This window comes from Hesperophylax consimilis, chromosome 12, assembly GCF_061612785.1.
Source record: "Hesperophylax consimilis isolate HC1 chromosome 12, BYU_Hcon_1.0, whole genome shotgun sequence".
NCBI lineage: Eukaryota > Metazoa > Arthropoda > Insecta > Trichoptera > Limnephilidae > Hesperophylax > Hesperophylax consimilis.
In genome coordinates, this window is record NC_142847.1 from 1,010,958 (window position 1) to 1,033,621 (window position 22,664).

Genomic DNA, 22,664 nt, shown 5'->3' on the forward strand with positions numbered 1-22,664 from the left:
TAATTATCTTAATATTGTTAAGCATAACTGGCAAAAGAGTATTTTACTAAAATAATTCAATTACCGCCATCTATGAGCACGTAGATTACAACGAATGTCACATTTAACCTGACGCAATCTGGGGAAATGCATATATTTCCTCCAAGGGAAAAACCATTCCAATGTGCTGATTGCAATAATTCGAGTTATTGATAATAAAGAGATGAAATTTACATGTTGCAGAGCTCTTTAGTACACGATTTTCCTTCTATTCACATTTTTAAAAACTTTTATGCTTTTGAATTAATGTACTTTTACAAATATTGATACATATTGATCACCGATTTTTTTGAGGAACTATTTTAATGAATACAATCATAACAGCACACCGAACAACCTTCCAACCATCAGGAACTGGTTACAAAAGTAACTGGATATAGAACCGGTTCCACGTCAGTCACCCGTAACTGAAGCCGCAGTGACAGACCATTTCATATATAACCATCTCTATTAGGACGGGTTGTTTCGGAGAATTTGAACAATTCATCAAATTTCAAGGTTCATTTACGGGGTCTGTGAAAGTCCCATTCAAGTTCTGTTATTATATCATTATAGGCTAGTTGCTTGACAAAACTGAAATAAAAACAGAACTTGAAAAAATCTTTCACAGAACTTGAAAATGACCATTAAAATTTGATGAATTGTTCAAATTCTCCGAAACAACCCGTCCTTAGTAATGACTGTTTGAAACTTCTGACAACTCAGGTTGTTTTTTGTTTCTATTCCCAGTCTAAACCAACGAAAATCTTCATTGAATTTCCTTACACATTCATAAGATTTGTATATTAGGTTGATTATGGCTTAAAAGAATAAATAAAAATATCCACTTTCCCATTCAAATTTTTATTTGCTTGTCACAATACTTTTTCACCTCATCTTGTCCCGGCTGCTTGTCCTCATATGAACATGACAGTAATAATAATAATAATATGTACCACAACATTCAATCTATGGTATAAATGGTTTTCACAAATATTATCCATCCACACTGTGAAAATACAATAATTTGAGGTTAGGTGGTTAACACGCTATATGATTCAATATAATGTTATAATAATGTGCAAATATTCTCGTAAAGCCAAATGTTTTCAAAAGAGATGATTTAAGGTCAAAACAATCCCAAAATAACATTGTCGAAATATGTTGTCAATAAATTCACAAGAAGCGGGTAACTTTTTTAAGTAATGAAAAAAAAAAGAAGTTTTGTAGCCAATTTTTAGCGAAGTTTTGAAAAAATAGAGATTTTGAATATACAACCTTTTGTAATTTTAACATTTTAACTTCTAATAAAATCGTTTTTTTTTTATGAAAGTTGAATTGAGCAATTGTAAGAAATGTTCTTTCAATGCATGCACGGTAATTTAATAATTATTTATTGTGAGGCATTTAAATGAACAGATATACTGTACCTGTAAGATCTATGTATGGACAATTGTATGATTAAATGCTAACATTTAAGTAACATAACATATTATCAAATTTTGGGACTGTTGTGCAGAAATAAAATATTTAATTATGTTTACAAATTCTCCTTTGACATATTGTAGAGATTCTGAGCGTAATTCGATAAAGAAAAAAGAATATTTTCAGCATGAGAATAACATGTTAGGTATATTTCGTCAGTGACCAAACCACAACACACATTTTTGAGATACATATTGCAAATTTGAAAGCTAAACATATGTTACATCTTTAAAGTTTTATTTATCTACCCACAGTAGAAAAATAGTAGAAAGAAATTGAAAGCATTCAAATAAATTTCTCTAACATTCAAATTTAGGTATCTCAAAACTAGTGATGTGGGTTGTTGACTTCTGCCTGAACGGTGACGATATGTATTACATACAGAACCCAAAAAATATTATTTTGTTTGAGTTGTGTCAATCAAATAATACCTATACATTGAAAAAATATGACGCTGCAAAATTTCAATAAAAAATATTCTAATGAATTGAACAAATAATACACTCCCCAAGTTTTACCCAACAAACAATAATATTTTCAATTTTTTTAAACTTAAATTTAATGTAATACATCAGAATTGGGGTAGGCACCTAATAATTTAATTAAACGCATTGATAGGAGGTACCTACCTACCCGATTTAAAATTTTATATTTGAAAAGTGTTCCATCTTTGAAATGCAATAAACAAAAGCAGAGGCATTGGTTTTGACAGATGATTTATGGGGGGAAACTGACTGAACAGCTTGTAGAATCATATTATTATTTATTACATATTATGGTAAAATAAGAGTGGTTGTGTCGTAAAACAGTTGTAACAATATGTACACATTATGCAAAAACGAGTAAAGCACGGACAGATTAAATCACACTATTGCATTGCGTTCACCAAGACATTGTATTCTTGAGTAAACAAACATATAATTATTAGGCACAATGAACAATAATAATACATAATTACCTTTGCAGTAGATATACATATAGAATTATTTACAATAACAGCTATTTCCTAAGTAAACAATAATAATAATCATATTAATAAGCCAACTTACCAAATTAATGTACAATATAATATTATTATGAATACGTATTTGTATTTGTATTTTAAAATAGACAAATCCATAACATTTAAACTTATTTTACCGAATTCCTTTTAAAGTAGTTTGTTTTAATGCAATACCTGAAATTTTCAAAATGTCTTGTTGCAATTTGGTTAAACCAAATACACAATTCAGTCAATTAAATAAATAAATAAATCAACCTCAAAAACACAAGGAAAATTTAGATTCCGTACTATGTTTTTACCATGCCCTGATGACAGAAGAAAAATACAATAAATATTCAGTACTCACATTTTCAGCGCAAACATTGGCCAACAATGGTAAACGTGTTGGGTACCAGTCCAAATTACTGACACAATCTCCACACTCAAGTGGGACTACATCGGGCGGACAGCGTGGCTAGCAGATGACTGTTTCTTCAATCATATTAAGTTAGGTTAGAAAACACTTAATAGTAGAAACGTCTTGCGGAAACTTTCATCTAGTGGCAAATCTTTAAAATTATACAAATCTGATTTATCGTGCATTTCAACTGTGTTTTGAGGTTGGTGACTTTTGCCTGAACACTTTGTATTTGAACACTAACTTACGGAAAATATTTTTTTAATTGAAATTTGTTGTCTTTGGACACCATCCTAGCACAGAGAAATACAAAAAGATTTATTATACATTTTGTACAGTAATTTAAAAAAATATTAACAGTATTAACTGAGTGTTGTGATAGTTGGATTATGAATCATACAAAAACGAATTCAAAATATTTCATCAAGTCTGTTAGACTGCTTTAATTCGGTTCCATGATATTTCATCAAAATGACAATTAAACACACCTTTAAATAGTGATGAAACAAAAACTAGGTTTAGTATTTACCATTTAATCTAGTTTTTGTTTCTTCACTTTTCATGACTTTACATAACTTTTTGTAGGTGTGTTGAACTGTCATTTTGATGAGATACCCGGTCACCCTTTAATTCGTACCAAAACATTTGTTATTAGCAATTCAATTTTAGCAAGTTTTAAAAATTTATTTTACCAAAGCGTAAAAAAATATTTTTAATATTACAATGCTCTTGCTGTGATCTCAAGGTGCCGATGGAAAAAATGGTGCCGATATATCGAAAGTTCATATTAATGCTACATCGTGTTCAAAATGTATTTTATATTGTCAGAACCTTCCATCTGACACGAACTATATTAATGTCTGATGGTGCCTTAATGAGCGAAGAGTCCCATACCAAAAGGGTCAGGAAAAAATAGTGTAAAATGTAATAAATTGATACAAATAGTTGATGTGATGAATTATTTTTTTAAATTATTGTTATCAATTATAATTAAATAAACAACTACCCTGCATAATCACACACAATGTTAATTGTAGGAATTTAGAATATGAAATTCCGGTTGGAGCTGCCAGCGGACTAAATAAAATTTTACCAATCTATAGTTTTTACCAAATTAATTTGGTAATTTTCTTCGGTTGCTACACTCATTTCTGCAAGAGGATTTGATGGTTTGTTCTTCATGCAACATAGTATATTTGTCAGGAATCATAAAGCACAGTTTGAGAGTTAATAACTTATGTACCTACCATTAATTGAAAAGTGTATTTTAAGAAAATGGTGCACTGTACTGTGTAGTGCCATAATTAAGACAGTTTTTACATTACTTCAGAAAAATCTCAAAGTTTTAAAAGAACAACGACATTATTTCAATCATTTTAAATTTGTTGCTTTCGAAATGTTGACTGTTTTCTAGGAATTAATTTACAAATATATAGAATAATTGCCTTGAATTTTTATGTTGCAGTACATTTCTGTTGCACAAAACAAAAATTAGAAGATTGTACGACTAATAAACAAATAAATATACATAAGTAATAGTATTGAATGTACACAATATAATAAAGATAACTTTTACCCTTCAAACTACAGCTACAAATAAGAATTTGTTTATACATACTTAAAAACAGAAGAGATAAACAAACTTTTGTACATATTATTTTCAAGGATATTTGCAAGAACACAATGCAATTAAAGCTTATTAAGATTTTAACTGTTGTAATATATTAGATTACATCAGAGAAATTAGTACTGCTCATCATTACAATCTGATCTGCGCGGATGTTTCATACATGATCCATCAGCAGCTAACGGCATAACCGTCTGGAGTCAGTGAGAATATGATCAAATTTGGGTATATTGTGAGGCTGAAGAAGGTGGGGAATTTACCTGGCTATTCAGCTCTGGTCGCCAAACATGGCCAAAGCCATTACAAGCAACGTTTCAATTGCGAATGGCGATCTTACATCAGAGCAATTCCGAGAGTAACTTCCACTCAATATGTACATAGAGTCAAAACGTGCCGCGTGATGAGTTGAAGCGAAAAAAAATCTTTAATTTCCATAAGTAAATGAAAGTTTAAAAAAAAAAAAAAAAACTAACGTCATAAATTCGAAAATTGCACAAATCAAGGAAAAATTCGCAAGAAACATTAGTATACCTCGATACCAAAACAAAAAATAATACAACGTAGTCCTTTACACATTTATCTCCTACAAATTAAAATAAATTTAATAATGCATTTTACTTAAAATAATTAAAATATTCCCTAACTTTAAATCAAACTGTAATGCTTAAATCAAATATAATCGTATTATGTACACATATTTTCCTGGCTAAAATCAGCCGAGGCAAAACAAGATCTCCTTAAGTTTAAATTGTTTACCCGATAACTAAACAATAATGTTACTAAATAAATATAATATATCTATTTAAAACCATATAACATATTTGACCAGAGATATTTTCATAAATTTATGAAGACGAAGCCATTAAGATTGCCGAGAGTTACATAAAGTACAACTAATTTTCTCTTCGTATATACATACATACATAGCCCATGAAGTATATGCAAAGCATAGATAATAAATTACAAGCTGAGGGAATTTATTTTTTGTACAGAAGAGATTTATTCTGTCAAAAATAAGTCACCTGTAACAATCAATAGGTAAGGTGAGATTTCAACACTTTTTTCAATAATAAAACAAACGGTTCCATGAAAACTCAACACACCTTCAAAAATGATACAAAGTCATTAAAAGTGATAAAACAAAAAATGTGTTAAATAGTTACTACATAACCTTTTTAACATAGTTTTTGTTTCATTACCTTTTAAAGGTTATCTGGTCACCAAACAAACAATATGGCGTCTGGACTAATTTTATAAATTTCAGATGTGCAAACTTTAAATGCCAGAGTTCACTGTTTGAGAGTTTTTACGGCTTCGTACAAAAAGTTTTTCTTTGTTTATAGTTTTAAAACAGTAAGCAAAACAAAGTAAACAAATTGTGCATTTTAAATGCCGTTTTTTTTTTTGACAAATATGATTTATTCGCAATTTAATTACATATTATTGACAAAACGACGTACATATAATTTGACTCAAATGTTGGAAAAAAATAATCATCAGCACACAAATATTATTTTTCCACTGGCATGTTTTGTAAAGCCGAATTTTTCACTTAAACTTAACGAAACAATAATATATTTTAAATCAAACGGTCCCTTTACGACCTACATTCTTATGCAAATTCAGAAAGATCTTCAGGATTATGAATAAAAAATTATCTGTGAAAAAAAAAAGGTTCCACTGTTGTTAGGATGGAACATTTTCGATTTTCAATGTGTTATTGCGAAAAAAAAAATATATAAAATATCATTTCTACACAATCTGCAAACATTTTAAAAGCATGCTGTACATTTATTCATTCCAATTAGTACATATTATTTGTCAATATTTTGAACTAACAAATACATTATTATTATCAATAAATTAGACATTTGCAATGGTAGTATGTTTAACAATCTAAAATGCAATAAATTATGTTTTGTAAACATTTTGATGTCAGTATATAATTATAAACAATTATTACTTTTATGTAACTAAATACATTTCCCAATGGCATCACCACTTAAAATAATAAACACACATTAAAACTATTAACTTGTTTCATTTAAAATGCAAACATGGAGGCTTTTGACAACTCGGGTACAAAATATTAAATTTGTCTTTCTGCACAGAGTTTCCTTATTTTATCGATGGACAACATTGTAATTTCCACCGCTACACTTTTAGGTTATGTTAATAATTGTAGATATTATTTCTTCTGCGCTGTGATTACTTGAGGCTTCTTGATGCCTGTTGTTCTTCGAGAAAAACCTGCAAAATAAAATGTACATTTAAAACTGAATATAAAACACCAATCAATTTTCGCAAGATTTACAAACACAAATATTCTGACAAATACTCTCCTGTAACCCTTTGGCCATAAGTATTATTTAAATATCAGAGCATATCAGTCAACCACATCAGACAAGTTTATCAATGGTCTGACGGTGGTCTCCCAAAAATTTCTTAAATTATGGTGGTCAAAAACCTCCCAAAGAAGGTTGATTATCAATCAACCTTCTTTTGCCCTGATAAAAATGGAAAACAATAAATTGGTGAACTTCGATTTTACTCACGTTACAAATAACCTGAGAATATTTAAAAATCTCCCACCACCACCACAGTAAGTGAAAAATGTTACTTGTGTCGTGATGGAGGACTTAGCCAGCGAGGAATTGAACTCACAGCGCCTGGGTGGGACCCAAATGCGATGCCAATAATAATATGTACTGTTTTAAAACAATAAATAAAATGACAACCCTCTCACAACAATGTCTGTTGACATGCTGTGATGCAGAAGGGTTCATAGAACTCTCCATGTATGAAGTTGGTGTATGTTTGTAATACAAAGGGTCCTCCAGAAGAGTATTCCGGTTATGGTGCCACCTGGCATTACTTTTGCAGTCATTGCATGAAAATGAAGAGCGACAAGGAGTTTGCTGTCAGTGCGTGAAAGTGAACTGTCAGATAGAGGGTGGGCTTACGGTTGGTGGAGTCGGTGGGCTCGGCCTGCTGCAGGCGGCGAGAGGTCCTCTGCGCAGAGGGCTGCTGGGCGGGAGGGGGCTGCTGACCGGGGACCCCCGCGGGGCCCACAGCAGCGCTGGAGCCGTCCTTGCGGGACATTCCGCCTGATGAGACAGACACATTCATTAGATTACGATGATGAAATATATGGTTTTATTGAATTGATGGGATACTAAGTACAAAGATCTTGTAAAATTGGTAACTAGACTAATTAAAAAGTGCTTGAGAGTGGTCAGACTAAGAATGTGGACACTGGCTAGACCAGAGACTTCCTGGTCAGCGGTCTCAAGAGTTCAAATATGTACACAACGGCCTCAGTGGTTAAGATCCTCAACTACAAATCAAGAAGTCGCAGATTCAAATCTAAGCATGCACAGGTAAATTTTATTTGATTAATTTGTGTTATTCCACAAATAATGAATTAAAAACAATATAAAATGTAGTATATTTGCGGCATTTATTTGTAGAAAGATTACTCTAAATATCGCTCTGGTGAAAGATCACCATTTGGAATCGAAACTAGACTCTTAACCCATTGGCCTCAAACGACGCCGTCCCGGCGTGTGTACGGCGATGTGTCTTAAAATCAAACGACGCCGTCCCGGCGGGTCTGATGTCTGTCGGCTTCAAAACGAAAAAGGGATACATTATTGACATCTGTGTTTAAAATTTTAAATGCCAATTGCTCTGTAGATAATTAAGCATTTATTTCGTTGTAATTGGCAGAACTCCGTTGGTACAATTTTTTCCTGATATTTACGATTGAAATTTTGTTATATTTCAGCTTCATTGAATTTTTTCAAAATGGCGTGTGATTCGGGAATTGACAAGCTTGTTCGTAAAACGAATGGTGAGCGGCTAACAAGAGCCCAAATGGCAAAAAATATATATTATGGTAATAAGTATGATTAATGTACAACTATTCTTAATCCAATTATAAAAAATGAAGAAATTTTTTTTTTCACATCCTCGTTTAATCATATTATTATTATTTTTTAAAACAATGCATATATTTTTGACGTACCTTGATTCAATGCACAAGTAAATTAAAAAAGATTGTTTCGTTTGCATGTTTAGTTTAAAAGTTATGAAAGATTTAGTACACCACTGCACTTAAAACTTTTGGTACAAAATTAATTCGGATGTGAAGGACAATTTTTTAGCCAAACAATTCGGATGCCAATGGGTTAATATTTGGGACAGTTATGACACTTGGAATGTTCTCATGTGAGTAACCTTACGGAATAGGAAGTAACATGGTTTCCACTCACCGAACTTCAGCATGTTCCAATCAAAGACATAGTCGTATTTGAAGCCCTGCTGGTGGAAGAGGTTCCGGAAGAGCTGGCGGAGGCCGGCATAGTCAGGTCTCTCCGTGAAGGTCATGTGCCGGCAGATGTGCAGGTACTTGCAGAATTCTATCGGATAACCCTGGAAGATTGGGTTCATTTTCATTTGAGTTCAACAATAATTAGGAATTACAAACTGACAAAACTGTTGAAATAAAAATAAAACTATTTGTAATATGCATACAGAACCCTTTCACCACTCCGTCACCCCAAATCTGGGCAAGTGTCCAATTAGTGAAAGTGGTGGATTACAGTGCATACGTACAAAATATGCTAAAAATTAAATCAAGTATTTCATCAAAACAAACATCGCTCTTTCATAAAATAGACATTTTTTGGTTTAAAGTTCAAGTATCATGTTTACATGCGAGAAGACTCCATTTTAAACTTATTCAAACAAAAAACGTGACAGAACGAAACTAACAGAAAGACATGCTACAGATGCTAGAAGACACGGAGAAATGTCCTATAATAACAATAATGAACCTTGGTGACTGGTGAAAATGATCAACCCAAGCAAACTAGATGACAGCATAGTAACTGAGTGTGTAAGAATATGATAACCCAACCCATCGAGATGGCCTTAATATCGAACTGCAAAAGTTGCAATTGACTTAGTCACGCACTAAGATTGCCGCCAGACCGAATTCCATGTGCAATGCACGATGCCGCACAGGTAGCGCAAGACAGGGACGCCTGAGGTGCTTTGTTGAGGTGATGGGTACATATTACGAATAGGAAGAAGAATATGAGATGAGACTACATACCTTGCACAACTCCTCGATGGGAGCTGACAGTTTGCTCTCGGAGATGCATTCGTACTTCTGACGCTTGTTGGCTGCCTTCAGGCCCTGCCACGGCAGAGAGCCGCGGTTGAAGTACATCAGCACGTAGCCCAGTGACTCTAGGTCATCTCGCCGCGATTGCTCGATGCCCAGATGCGTGTTGACAGATGCGTAGCGCGCCGTGCCTGGATAGATTGATTTTACAGTCAAAAATAAGTTTTGATTTGGGTGCTGTTGTATGGTATACGCAATTAACAATACATAATACTAAGAGTAATGCAATACATACATACAAGTTACAACAAATAAAAAATATAACAGTAGCCGTAGTAGTAGGGACATTATTAACGAGCCAGGAAAAGGTTTTCTCTGACTTCTGGTAACAATGTTTGGCATCAAGGCGGCGAAGTGATGCAACACAACAAAGGATACCGAAGAGCACTCTTTATTCACTCGAACCTGGAGAAATTCTAGCTCACTAGCTAAGTGGAAGGCAGGAGAATCAGAGGAAGATTACCGAAGTATTAGAGAGATCAATAAATCAAAATTATATATAGATATCCGGAACGACAGTGTCCGCAGCTCTCCATGCAGCCAGTCTTGTTTATCAGAGAAATTGGAGTGGGGGATACAATCCAAGTTATAAGAACTACAAGACAGATCTGTCTGCAAAGTGTCTGAGTGAATTGAATGGAATAAAGCCACAGAAGCAATAAGTGATAAAATTACCTACAGCACATCTGAATTTATGAACATTCAGAGAAAAAGAAAGATTTATATAATATAAATTACCTGTAAGATTCTTGTTTTCCCTATATTCTATATGCTGCTGCGTCTTGGTATAGCGGTACCTCTTGGCCAGTCCAAAGTCAATGATGTATACGAGGTTCCCCTTCTTCCCCAGCCCCATGAGGAAGTTATCGGGCTTGATGTCCCGGTGAATGAAGTTCTTGTCGTGGACATACTCGATGCGGGAGATGAGCTGGTCAGCGAGGAGCAGCACCGTCTTCAGCGAGAAGCGGCGCGAGCAGTACATGAAGAGGTCCTCCAGAGAGGGGCCTAGGAGTTCCATCACCATCACCTCGTAGTCTCCTTCGGATCCCGACCATTTTAATTGCGGGATGCCAACTGAAAAATAATTATGAATAAATTTACATCCAACATAGAGCAGTCCCCCAACAAATACCTGCCTTAGTCGGTACTGCAATAGATATTTATCTGTTTTAATATTAATATTAAACACTCAGGCAAATTTATTTTACTTTATTTGAGAAAGAAACAGTTCGATACATTTTATAAAACATTACATGTTTTCGGGGTTGCATAAACAAGTGAAATTTCGGCATAAGACACATCTATATTTAAAAAAAAATGATGTAAGACAAATATTATTATTGATAGTGAAATTGAGGGGAAGAAAAATTAAAAAATATACACTGAACCCCTTTTTTACACTATTTCGAAACAACAGTGCTACATTCCGTGTATGTACCTACTACGCTCAGAGAGGTAGGCGAAAAGCGGGGTGGGAATTGCGTGCATGGCGCGAATCACACGTGAATAAACTTATCTATAACAAATGATTACAACGCAGAACGAGCTCTACAATTTCAACGTGGTATGACAGCTTGTATGGCTCGTTACCAAGAGTCCTGAAAAAAACAAGTCACAGCGATCGATAACAGAATTTTTGTTTAAATCCAGTAAACCTGATAGGTTGAAGAGAAATGTTCCACAGACTCAGAATATCTCGAGTGATGAAAGCGATGTTGTACCAAATGCGCGTAATATATTAGCGTAGTATCTTTACTACAATTTTTATAAACAATTTTGTCAAATAAAATTAAGATAATGAATATTAATTTTTTTTACAAGGAAACCATCCAACATTATTTAAAAAAAAATTGTACCCTTTTTTTACATGGTATTTTGTGTAACTTATCCACCGTTTAAAAAGGGTGTCTAGTGTATATACATGGATAAGGTAAAATGAAACTATATAAGAAATAAATACAATATAAAATAATGTTACCAAATTAATCAAAGATAAAGAAAAACAACATAGTGATATCAACATAAGATAAAGAAAAATAACATATGAAAAAAAAAACAACTTAAAAATATTACAAACAGCAGGAGTAGAGAGTTTGTAATTAATCCTTTGATTTAATTTTTTCTAGTACACATTTGGGATAAATGAGAAAATTGAGGATAAATGGGAAATATCAAGATCTGAAACGATGTTATTGTATTTTGTGCAAGTCCTTTCGAAAAATGAATGATGGGTGTAGTTCATTTTTGAGTGTGGAACGTGGTGTAATTTGGATTGACCGTGTGTTTGTACTGGAAGTCGAAAATAATGTTTTCTAGAAGGTACACATTGTCAACAGCATTGTTGATGATTTTTGTGGGACAATAAAGTCAGGTGTTTGACTCCGTCAGTGTAGAGCGACACAGATATATTATAATAGTATAAAAGCCCACATCTTAGTTTCATCTCTCTCTCACATCCCAGCTCGCAACTAGTAAACATGCATCCACTGTCTTTTTTATATCCTAGCCATATTAATATAGAAGAACTATGCTTCAGTTTGTAACTCACCACCCCCGTGAAGATACCGGTAGATTTTGCTCTCCGTATGCAGCTGGGGATGAGCGGCAGACAGGCATTCTAATTTTATAGCCACCTCTTCTCCAGTTACTATACTAGTTCCTGGAAAGACCAAAAAATAATTATAGAAAATATAACAGTTGTAATAGCTCACAAGATTTATGTGTCAAGAAATAGCAATTTTCCACTTCGAGATGACCTAGCAAACTTCCGGGCCAACCGCGTCACATCCAGGAAATACTTTTGAACTGAAGGCAAAAGAATGCTTCAGTTTCAATACTCCTCAAGAGTCGTGACAAACTCATCGGCCGACCTCAGACATGTCAAACAAGCAACCTTGTTAACCTCTCAGAGATAGAATTTTATTTATTATGCGTCGCTTTGAGTACTGTCAGAACGTGATAATTTTTGTGTTATTTACGAGTTTTACTAAAATCTTCATAACTCACGTTTTGGGAAACGTAGCCTCATTCTAAAAAATGTTTTGGAAAGATTATGAAATCCACTATCGCATTGTGTTGTTATACGTAAATATTTGCGTTTCTAAATATACATTTTATGAAAACGTCAAAAACATGTAAAAATCGCTTACCATTATTTCAAAGCCTTGAAAAATGTACTTTTTTCTGAGTAGCATAAAGGAATAACACTTTATATAGTGAAGAAATATATTTAAAAACTATTAATCACCTCAAAATATTAACCGTCCAAACTAAAATATTTTTAATAAATTATTTAGAAACGCAATAAATTATTAACGAACATCTTGACAGTTTCAATCGGCTTAGATAATGCACCTCTATGTTCCATAGATATTCTTGAATACAGACACGCGTAGTGTTATTCATTATCGATACTCTGTTTTTAAATCATGGCAGTCCGTATACTAGTGATGGAAATAAATCAATTTTTGTAAAATCTCGCGCGTTTACGTGAAAAGACGTTCTAATGTCTTGACCGCTATTATCATATTTACGTCTTTTGACGTTCTAATGTTCTGAGTGGTTAAAAGGGTTCTCTCTCCCTTGGATTCCTGTAGATGCACAAATGGGGCCCTAAAGGTTTCTCAACTGCGTGAATTCGGACATCAAACAACATGGCAGAAGAATGTCATCTTCGTCTGTTTGCCGGAGGCATAACTGTGCTGAACCAAGTGACTCCCAATGCCGTTGAATGGTTGAAACATCTCAACCTCCACCATTCAAAGAAGAAGAACCAGCAAGGTTTGATGAACTAGCATGCCGTAAAAACAGGCTAAAGAAATTTTTTTTATTCGTCGAATAAACTGGATAAATAAACTGGGTGAGGTTTTAAATTCATTTATATTTAGGTTTCAATTTGTGAGGCGGGTTTTGGTACCGCCGCCCCGGGAACTATTTATTGGATAACTAACGCCTCTGCCATAGGTCACCCCAAGTTGTTTGCTGCGTTTGGCGACTTAGCCGGGGTGCCCGGATTCATCGGGTGAGGCGTGTTCAGGATGATTTTGAGGTTATGATTTTAAACTTTGAAAAAAATATGCTTCACCATACATAATATTATTATAATATTTGTAGCAAACCATAACTGAACATATTTATCTATTTAGAAACATTTACTCCAAGACTAATAACAATATTTATAATAGTGCACATGTTATACATTATCAAAATCACAATTTCGATAGGCGGTTGGTTATTGATTTTCCCATCATTATTATCCTATTTTCATAATTAAAAATAGTTTTTCATTAACAACAATAAACTATAGAGTTTAAAGTTTTACAAATTAATTTTCGATTTTGTCAAAACTAAAGAGATACAAAGGTACCTATTAACAAACAAAACAAAAACATAAAATTTTCATACAAAACCAAAATGAATCACATAATTTTGTTTATCGCGAAGTCGGAAGTCACCGATCTAATAATTCCAACCAAACAGGGCGTTTGGAAGTGATAGTGTTTCATTCATTTTTAAATAACGATTTATTAATTCCATGTATAATTATATCAAATCAAACTTTCGGCGAATTGGCATTTATTGATCTGTGAATCTATTTTTTAAACCACGTAACACAAAAGACCCTCCACACAGCATCCCAAAGATGACATAGGGCCTTCTGCGTGGAATTAATGTAAAAAGCAATACATAATATTTTTGAATGGAGTTCCTTAAAGTCTAGGAATGTGGATAAATAATTTGATTCATGATGTTTCATAGATAAAGGTCGGATATTTTTTTTGTATTCATGATATTACACTACTAAAACTGAACAAAAAACTTGGTTACTGTGAATATTATATTTTAGATATTTATGGAGCCAGCTTGCAATTTTTTTTTTTAATGTTTCTTTATTCATTGAATAGTTTGTTACATGCATTGAGGATTTTTCGACCACCATGCTAGGCACATGCCCGTGTTATGGTGGTTGAGTACTAAAAAATAAATGAGTACTTCAAGTAATGGAACTCCCATTGGTTTTTCCATGTTTATAAATATAATATTATAATGGTTTCTGACCCATCCAATTCTCCAAGTTTATGTACCACCATTCAATAAAGATTGCAACAGGTTTAAGAATGAATTTAAAATACTCTTTGTAATACATTTTGTCTGAATGCAAATACATAGTTTTGATTACTGTTGAAAGCAATCTTCCAATGGCAAACAATTTCTTATGTAAGGTGCATTCATTGTTAGGAAAGCACATGCAATGTTAGAATTCGAGGAATGTTATACAATAATAATTAATCAAACATCAAAACATCATGGAGAATAATTGCTGTCAGATACAATATTATGAGATTTTCCAAGGGCAATATTTATTAGAAACTATGCACCAAGTGTTAAAATTACTAACTTCAATATAATATAAATTTGCTATGAATGTTTTAGTATAAATAGTCACAATAACCACGGTTTTCATGTAAATTATACTACTTTGTTTACGGTTTACAAATATGCCCTGAAAATTAATTCTTACCTAAATAAATATCCCCAAAGGAACCTGAGCCGATTTTCCTGCCAAGCCTGTATTTATTTCCAACGCGAAGCTCCATTTTATGTGCTTAGTTCGTCATAGAATAGGATAAGTCGACGCACTGTCATTAGAAAGCGGCCATATTGTATTTACACCAAAACAGAATTTGTTATCACACGGGAACAATTAACATTTCTGTACAAACTACCGGGAAATTAAATGGGAAACTAGTTAAGCACAAGGGGATCACAAACGGGTCTTCATATTTGATCAAATAACTATTTAAAGGCGACCACATTAGCCTACAACGAAAGAATAATGCGGGGCCATAGACAAAAGTCTTAGTTCGATACAGAAACGTCAGAGACAACTTAATTGTCATTGTAGAATTGAAACAATATTTACATTTACAGTATTTTACATATTTAGTAAACAAACAAAAGAATATGGAATGTATCAAAATAGTGTTTTGTATTTAAAAAAAATAGAGATATCCTTCTCTAAGAAATTTAGGAAAATTTATGGTAAATACAATGTCAGTTTGTTTATTCACCTCGCCATGGCATTACTCATGGCTAAAATGTCGTTTGTAAAGTCGGATTGGAAATCAAAATAAATTTATTATTTTCCAATCGATTTACAAGAGTGACACCCACGTTGGCAAAAAAATCGAAAAAGGAAGGCGCGGGAAGTCGCCGTGGGACATTTTGGTGTTGCCAGTTTAAAATATTTCCAGAATTGTATCTGATAGTATTATTGTCCTAGCGTCTGGACGATGTAGGCCCTCTGATTGGTCAAATTTAAATTGTTTGTTTCGGTTAAATTCCGCTAAGTTCAAAATTATGACCCGATTTAATACTAAAATAGGATCCGCAGATTTCTTCAAAAGCATCTTTTCTGCTCAAATAATTTTTAGATAATATCGAAGAAAATATGTTTTAGAAAGTTCACAATGCATTGGATTAATTACATTACAGTAAAAATTATCCACAATTACGTTTTATATATTTGACGTCTGTCAAGAATCAGACATTCCAGGGTTCCTTAAAAATGTCAATCCCTCCTTTACCGGCCGCTGGAGTAGTTTTGCTATTGGCCGACAGAGCGCATAAGAGCGATATACAAATACGTACAATTTCATTTATTCAAACAACGGTAATTATTTACGTGAAACTACAGTTTTAATACGCATTTACAAATAAAACAAACATTTGATTCAACTTAATGACAATAAACAACAAGTCTTTGCATGTACGATTTTGAAAAATATTGATATTTAATATTATTTACGTAAATAATAATTTCGCACTATTTGACAGAACACCGACATGAAGTTAACAATACGCGGAAGTATAGGCACTGCCAACTCAATAAAATAACATGAAAGACAATCGGAAGATAGAAACGCTTCGTTGATTGTAAAATTAGTCAACAAATCTCTAATCTGACATGTACTTATATGTTTAATAAAACAATCATTTTGCCAGGTATATAATATACATTATATTAAGGTATTATTCGGAATCGCTGGACATAATTCTTCGGATTTACCTTAATTAATATAAAAGGAATCTGAATGCATTTGGGAATTTTTTAATTTTAGCATTTTAATTTTTAATTACGTAAAATTAAAATTCGCTTTCGTTGTATTGGATGACAGCCGGAATAATTTCTATTGATGATATTTTCTTTTTTTGGTATTCCTGATATGAGTGGCTAGAATTTTTACTATTTACTCTATGCAAATACTAGGTAGGTGGTACTATTTTAGCCAAGCTCGAAAAATAAAATAAAGGTATTTTGGTTTCTTTTACAAGTAAGGAAATATTTAAAAAAAGGTTATTATAGGTTAGGATAGGTTAGGTTGGGTTATGCTAGGTTAGGTTAGGTTAGGTTGGATTAGTATAGTTCAAGTTAGTTTATAGGTTAGGTTAGATTAAGTTGGATTATTATAGGTTAGGATTAGTCAGGTTATGTTAGGTTAGGTAACGTTAGTTAGGTTATTACGGGTTAGGTTAGGTTGGGTTATTATAGGTTAGGTTGGATTTTTATAGGTTAGGCTGGATTATTGTAGGTTAGGTTAGGTTATTATAGGTGAGGTTAAATAAAATAATAATGATAATAATAGCGAAATAAATCATTTGTGTTTTTTAAGTAGGCACTATTTTGCCGGAATATTGTATTACATTATAACTTTTTAATTTACGTTTTTCAATTGTCTCTAGCCGTTCATTTCAGGAATACCGACAAAAGAAAATGTTATCAACATAAATTATTCAGGCTGTTATCCCATACAGCGAAAGCGAATTTTCATTTTACGTAATTAAAAATTAAAAAGCTAAAATTAAAAATTTCCCAAATGCTGTTCGATTCCTTTTATAGTAATTAAGGTAAATCAGAAGGTATTATTTAAAAATATTTCGTATTTTTCCGTGTCCAGCGATTCCGAATAATTACCTATATTAATTTACATTTAGCCATTTAGGCAATTATTCGGGAAAGGTAAAGTTTTAGCCGAACAACTGTCATTCTTATATGCCTAAACTCCTTCCTGTTCCGTGATTTAACAATATATACTCACCCTCTCTCTGTGAATGACCTAATATCTACCTATTAAATATAATTGTTGTTAGTATCACTTAAACTGGGCGAAGCCCAACCAAGTGCCGCCCGAAGGGCCTAGCAGAAAAAACCCGCGGAGCGGGTTTTTAACTGCTAGTTTGTATTATATTATGCGGGAAAAATTTAATGGATGAATCAAATGAATAAATTCAATTTTGTGACACGCTAGATCGGATTCTCAAATTCGAAGTTGATTCTTCATTACCTTTCGCCTTGCATCTTACGATTTTTAACGGCACCATAAATTTTCCCTTATTATATTAATTATTGCAATTAATAATGTTATATTAAAGTACGAATGATTTGTACTTGTGTACTCTAAACGATTTAAATAGTATATATAATGTTTCGTAGGTATTAAAATACCACTAAATTGCCGGTATTGTGCACTCTTATTACTTAAAGCATCGGTCGGCAAATAGCGACCCATATCATATGGTACGTATACATTTGCGATCTTGAACGCGAACTGAGCCACGAATTACGGGAAAGGAACGCAACTAAAGGGAAGCAGCCATTTGCGGTTGCTTTGTTCGTTTCCCATAAGTTGAGGTTCAGTTCGGCAGTTCGGCTCGCGTATGTATACGTAGCATTACACAATCATAGACATATGAATATTAGTAGACCTGCCCTAAGTGATTAAAAGCGTATTATCCACACTCCCCATACCGGTTCCATTGGAGCCGGCTGTGCTCGCGTATGGCCTCAAGTGAAATTTGAAAACGTGACGTCATCATTCTTGTGCGAACTATGGTCGAGGCATCATCGGTTCATTTTACGAAATAACACGGCAAAATGTTAACTTGTGCTATGAAAACTTGTAAAAATAGATGTGAAAAAGAGAATAAACCCAATTGTCGTATTACATTCCATATATAAGCATTATTTTACTTTATTTTAAGCATATTCACATCGTATAATATGGATCAGTTATAGAAACATAATATACTATCACATCGAGAAATGTCTGGACGCGAAACACAAAGCTGGTTGGTTGCTGGGAAGTAAATTATGAACATTTATAAAAGTGTCTTAACTAAATACTTAAACGAAATATTCGACTCTGAAAATAGAAGAAATTTTTTTGCCGAATTTGGACTTCGCAAATTTGTTCATAACGTGGCGAGTAATTTGCGCTCCCATGTAAAAATGTCTATTCATTCAAAAGCAGATTTTACTTTTAAGAAGTAAATGGTGATATTATAATGCGAGATGCCTATTTACTGTCAGATTGATTTATTGACGAATCACAGTCAGCTTCACCCCCTTCGTTCTTCAACAGTTGATTTTACCCCTCGCCATTATCTTCTCGTCTATTAATTCCTATGTCTGTGATATGCATGTACGAGGGTGGTCTAAAAAATTTCCGACCTCAACGCAAAGATGGGGGTACTTGTCAATAAAAGCTAGTGAATATAGTTGTGCATCTTTTGACAGTTACTCACCAAAGTTTCGACCATTTTGAACGCGCAGTTTTTAGATGACAGTCGTTTGAATGAGTCGATGTGTGTGTTTTTGTGAAAATGGAAAAATTGAGTATCGAGCTCTTATTAAATTTTTGTTTTTGAAAGGCAATACGGCTACGCAAATCAAAGATGAGTTGGACTCTGTGTATTGGGACTCTGCACCATCATTTATCAGAGTAGAATTTTGGGCAGCTGAATTTAAACGTGGACGTAGGACCTTGGGAGACGATGAACGTTCGGGACGTTCAAAAATTGCAACTACTGACGATAACATTGCTAAACTTCACCAAATAGTGTTAGACGACCACCGAATTAAAATGAGAGAGATAGCAGAGGTTATGAAAATGTCCAAAAAACGTGTCTGTCACATATTAAATCAAGATTTAGACATGAGAAACTCACGTTATACCAAAATCGTGTTCGAATGAACATTTCCAACGCTCTGTTGGCGCAGTTTGGGCGCAATAAATCCGAGTTTTGGCGCCAATGAATTACTGTAGATGAAACTTGGATACACTATTATCCGCCCGAAACAAAAATACAGTCAAAACAGTGGACTGCAAAGGGGGAACCGGCTCCAAAAAAGCAAAAACTGTTTTCTCGGCTGGGAAAGTGATGGCGACTATTTTTTGGGATAGTCATGGAGTTATCTTAATTGATTATCTTCAAAAAGGAAAAACTATAACAGGAGCATACTACGCATCATTAATTGACAAGCTGAAGGCAGAAATTGCGGAAAAACGGCCACATTTGTAGAAAAAGGAAATCCTGTTTCACCAAGACAACGCGACGTCTCACACCTCAGCGGTTGCCATGGCAAAAATCCACGAATTACGGTTTGAACTGCTTGACCATCCGCCTTTCTCACCAGATCTAGCCCCAAGCGACTTCTTTTCCTTTCCTAATCTAAAAACTGCGCTCGGAGGACAGAGATGTCAAATGAGGAGGCAATCACCTTTGTGAATAAATTATTTTGCAGAGAAAAACACCGAGTACTATTTGGATGGGTTAGTCATACTCAACCTGCGGCCCGCGGGCCGCATGCGCCCCGCCAAGCTGTTTTGTGCGGCCCTCAATACATTTAATATCAGGAACATGGTTTACAAAATCTGGCATTCTATATCACGTTAATTTGAGATTAATTGCGACTTTGACGTACAGACATTGAAACCCGAAGAGGATAGTCGTTGTCGTGTCAACATCAGATCTGGTATAAGAGTGTTGCTACTGCACACGCTAGATCTATCTCCAAAAAACAAAGATATGAGAGACAAATATGCGCGCAACAATTTTGCTCGTGGCAACACATACATTTTTGACAGCTCCAAAGTTAAATGCGTCACATTCACAGTGTTGTCAAAAAAAACGGGGGTAGTGGGTTTCATGATATTTTTTGACATACCAGTATCAGTGTTGCCAACGAAAAAATCTAAAAATAGAAAAAATCGAAATGGAATTCCGTAGCTACCCCCCCCCCTCATGGATTTATAATATTTTGTGGGGAGCACATTTTTATTGTGGGGAATTATGTTTTACAGAAATTCTCCAACAACTCCCCTCCATGGATTTCGAATAATAAAAGGGGGAATCAAGCTCACGTAGAATATTTGTGGGCAATATGTGGGCAGAATTTATGCGAGTTCATTAGAATTACTGCAACTGAAATTCGGCTACATTAGGCTACTTAATGTTCGAAAAACGGCGACATTAGGCCAAGATCCGTTGGCAACACTGAAGAGTATAGTGTTGCGGCCCGCGTAGCTTTACAAACATATGAATGTGGCCCGCAGAAGAAAAAGGTTGAGTATCATTGGGTTAGAGAGATGGAAGCATCGCTGGGAGAAGAGTGCAGAGTTACAAGGAGACTATTTAGAAAAATAAATAAAAAAACTTAGGAAAAAAACCTTGTTTCATTGTTAGGTCGGAAACTTTTCAGACCACCCTCGTATTATGTATTCAAACTGTGTGTTCAAACCGTGTTAAAATCTGTTGCGTAGTTTAGGGAACTAAGCACACAAACAGACAGACACGAAAAGCGACTTTATTTTATACTATTCAGAGATTTTAAAATAATGTTCATAGTGGCAGCCAATGTAAACATTCACAGACACTTTTTACTAATAACTAATATTTTTCATTAGAACTCGATTAAAACAGTTTTTATTTAAATAGAATATAAAATATTAAAACAACCGAAAATATATGTCTGATGATTCAGTGACACCATCAAATGAAAAAATAAATTCCACATCATTCTAGACTACCATTTAGTTTATCATATTCCTCCTTTAAAAAGTGCCAGATCTAAATCATCAATTTTAACATTCTTTTTAATTTTCGTCTTCTTTCCAGGTGTATTGATATTCGTTAAAAATCTCGCGGCTGCCCTTCATTCTGCAAGAATCCTCTCGACTGACCGTTCCTGTAAAATCAATACAAATATACCTAATTTCCGTCTTTTGAGAATGGTGCCTTTATTATTTTTATTTATTTATTAATTTTCAGGAAATCGACAGTTTACATTTATTTCAGTTTGTACATAAGTATTATATGGCCAAAATAAAACCAATTATCGATTTCTTCCTTGTACCCAGAGGCGGATTTGCAGTCTTGGCCGCCCTAGGCCCCAGACCATGTAGCCGCCCCTTTCTCAGTACCCATCATATTGACCAGGAGTATCCAAACTTTTCAGTAAGTTCCTAGGGTCAAAACCGTTTTAATTTTCCTGCCATTATCATTCATGGTTCATGGGGTGAGATTTGTCCAGGTCTTGGCGGCGGATACGTCTGCCCACCTGCTGCGTGGCGGGCCGGATCGAGAGAGACTGGGTGAGGGAGGCCTTTTGACCTTTACAGCCGGACTATCTTGACCCATCGCCTTGCACCGCAGTTGGAGGGATGTATTCATACGTATGTCACTCCTGGACACACTAATCCCCAGATTCCTACCCACCCCTCATACATTTTCCTTTTCAGAACTTCCTATCCTTCCCTTCCTTAACCCTAGAACCGTACCCATCATAGATCATACACTAACAGTACCCAGGGGTACTGGAGTACCCCGTTAAATAAAACATCTTTTTTACGTGAGAAAAAACATTTATTCAAAATTAACTTACATAGACTGTTATGGCACTTATTTCAGTCTTACATAATACAATAAGGCTTAATTAAAAGTATTTTTTCTTAACAATTTTGGCAAATCTTTGTTTGGTGCTCTAAACATATGAAACGTTTACATTTCTGACATTGAGCGCGTGACTTACGATCTTTTGACCTGGGACAAAATGAACATCTTCCAGATTTTGATTTTGAAGGGGTTGTAGCATCATAAGACC

General features: G+C 34.1%; 1 protein-coding gene across 1 annotated transcript; it reads right to left on the minus strand.

Moving 5' to 3' along the window:
- Nucleotides 1-1,315: 1,315 nt before the first annotated feature.
- On the minus strand, nucleotides 1,316-15,693 carry LOC149418982 (casein kinase I-like). The gene is made up of 7 exons (XM_089638017.1): nucleotides 15,243-15,693; nucleotides 12,270-12,380; nucleotides 10,460-10,795; nucleotides 9,650-9,852; nucleotides 8,805-8,964; nucleotides 7,494-7,637; nucleotides 1,316-6,780 (listed from the first exon to the last, which is right to left on the minus strand). Exons 1-7 carry the CDS (start codon nucleotides 15,316-15,318, stop codon nucleotides 6,719-6,721), a joined length of 1,092 nt encoding a protein of 363 aa, XP_089494143.1. The 5' UTR covers nucleotides 15,319-15,693; the 3' UTR covers nucleotides 1,316-6,718.
- Nucleotides 15,694-22,664: the final 6,971 nt, after the last annotated feature.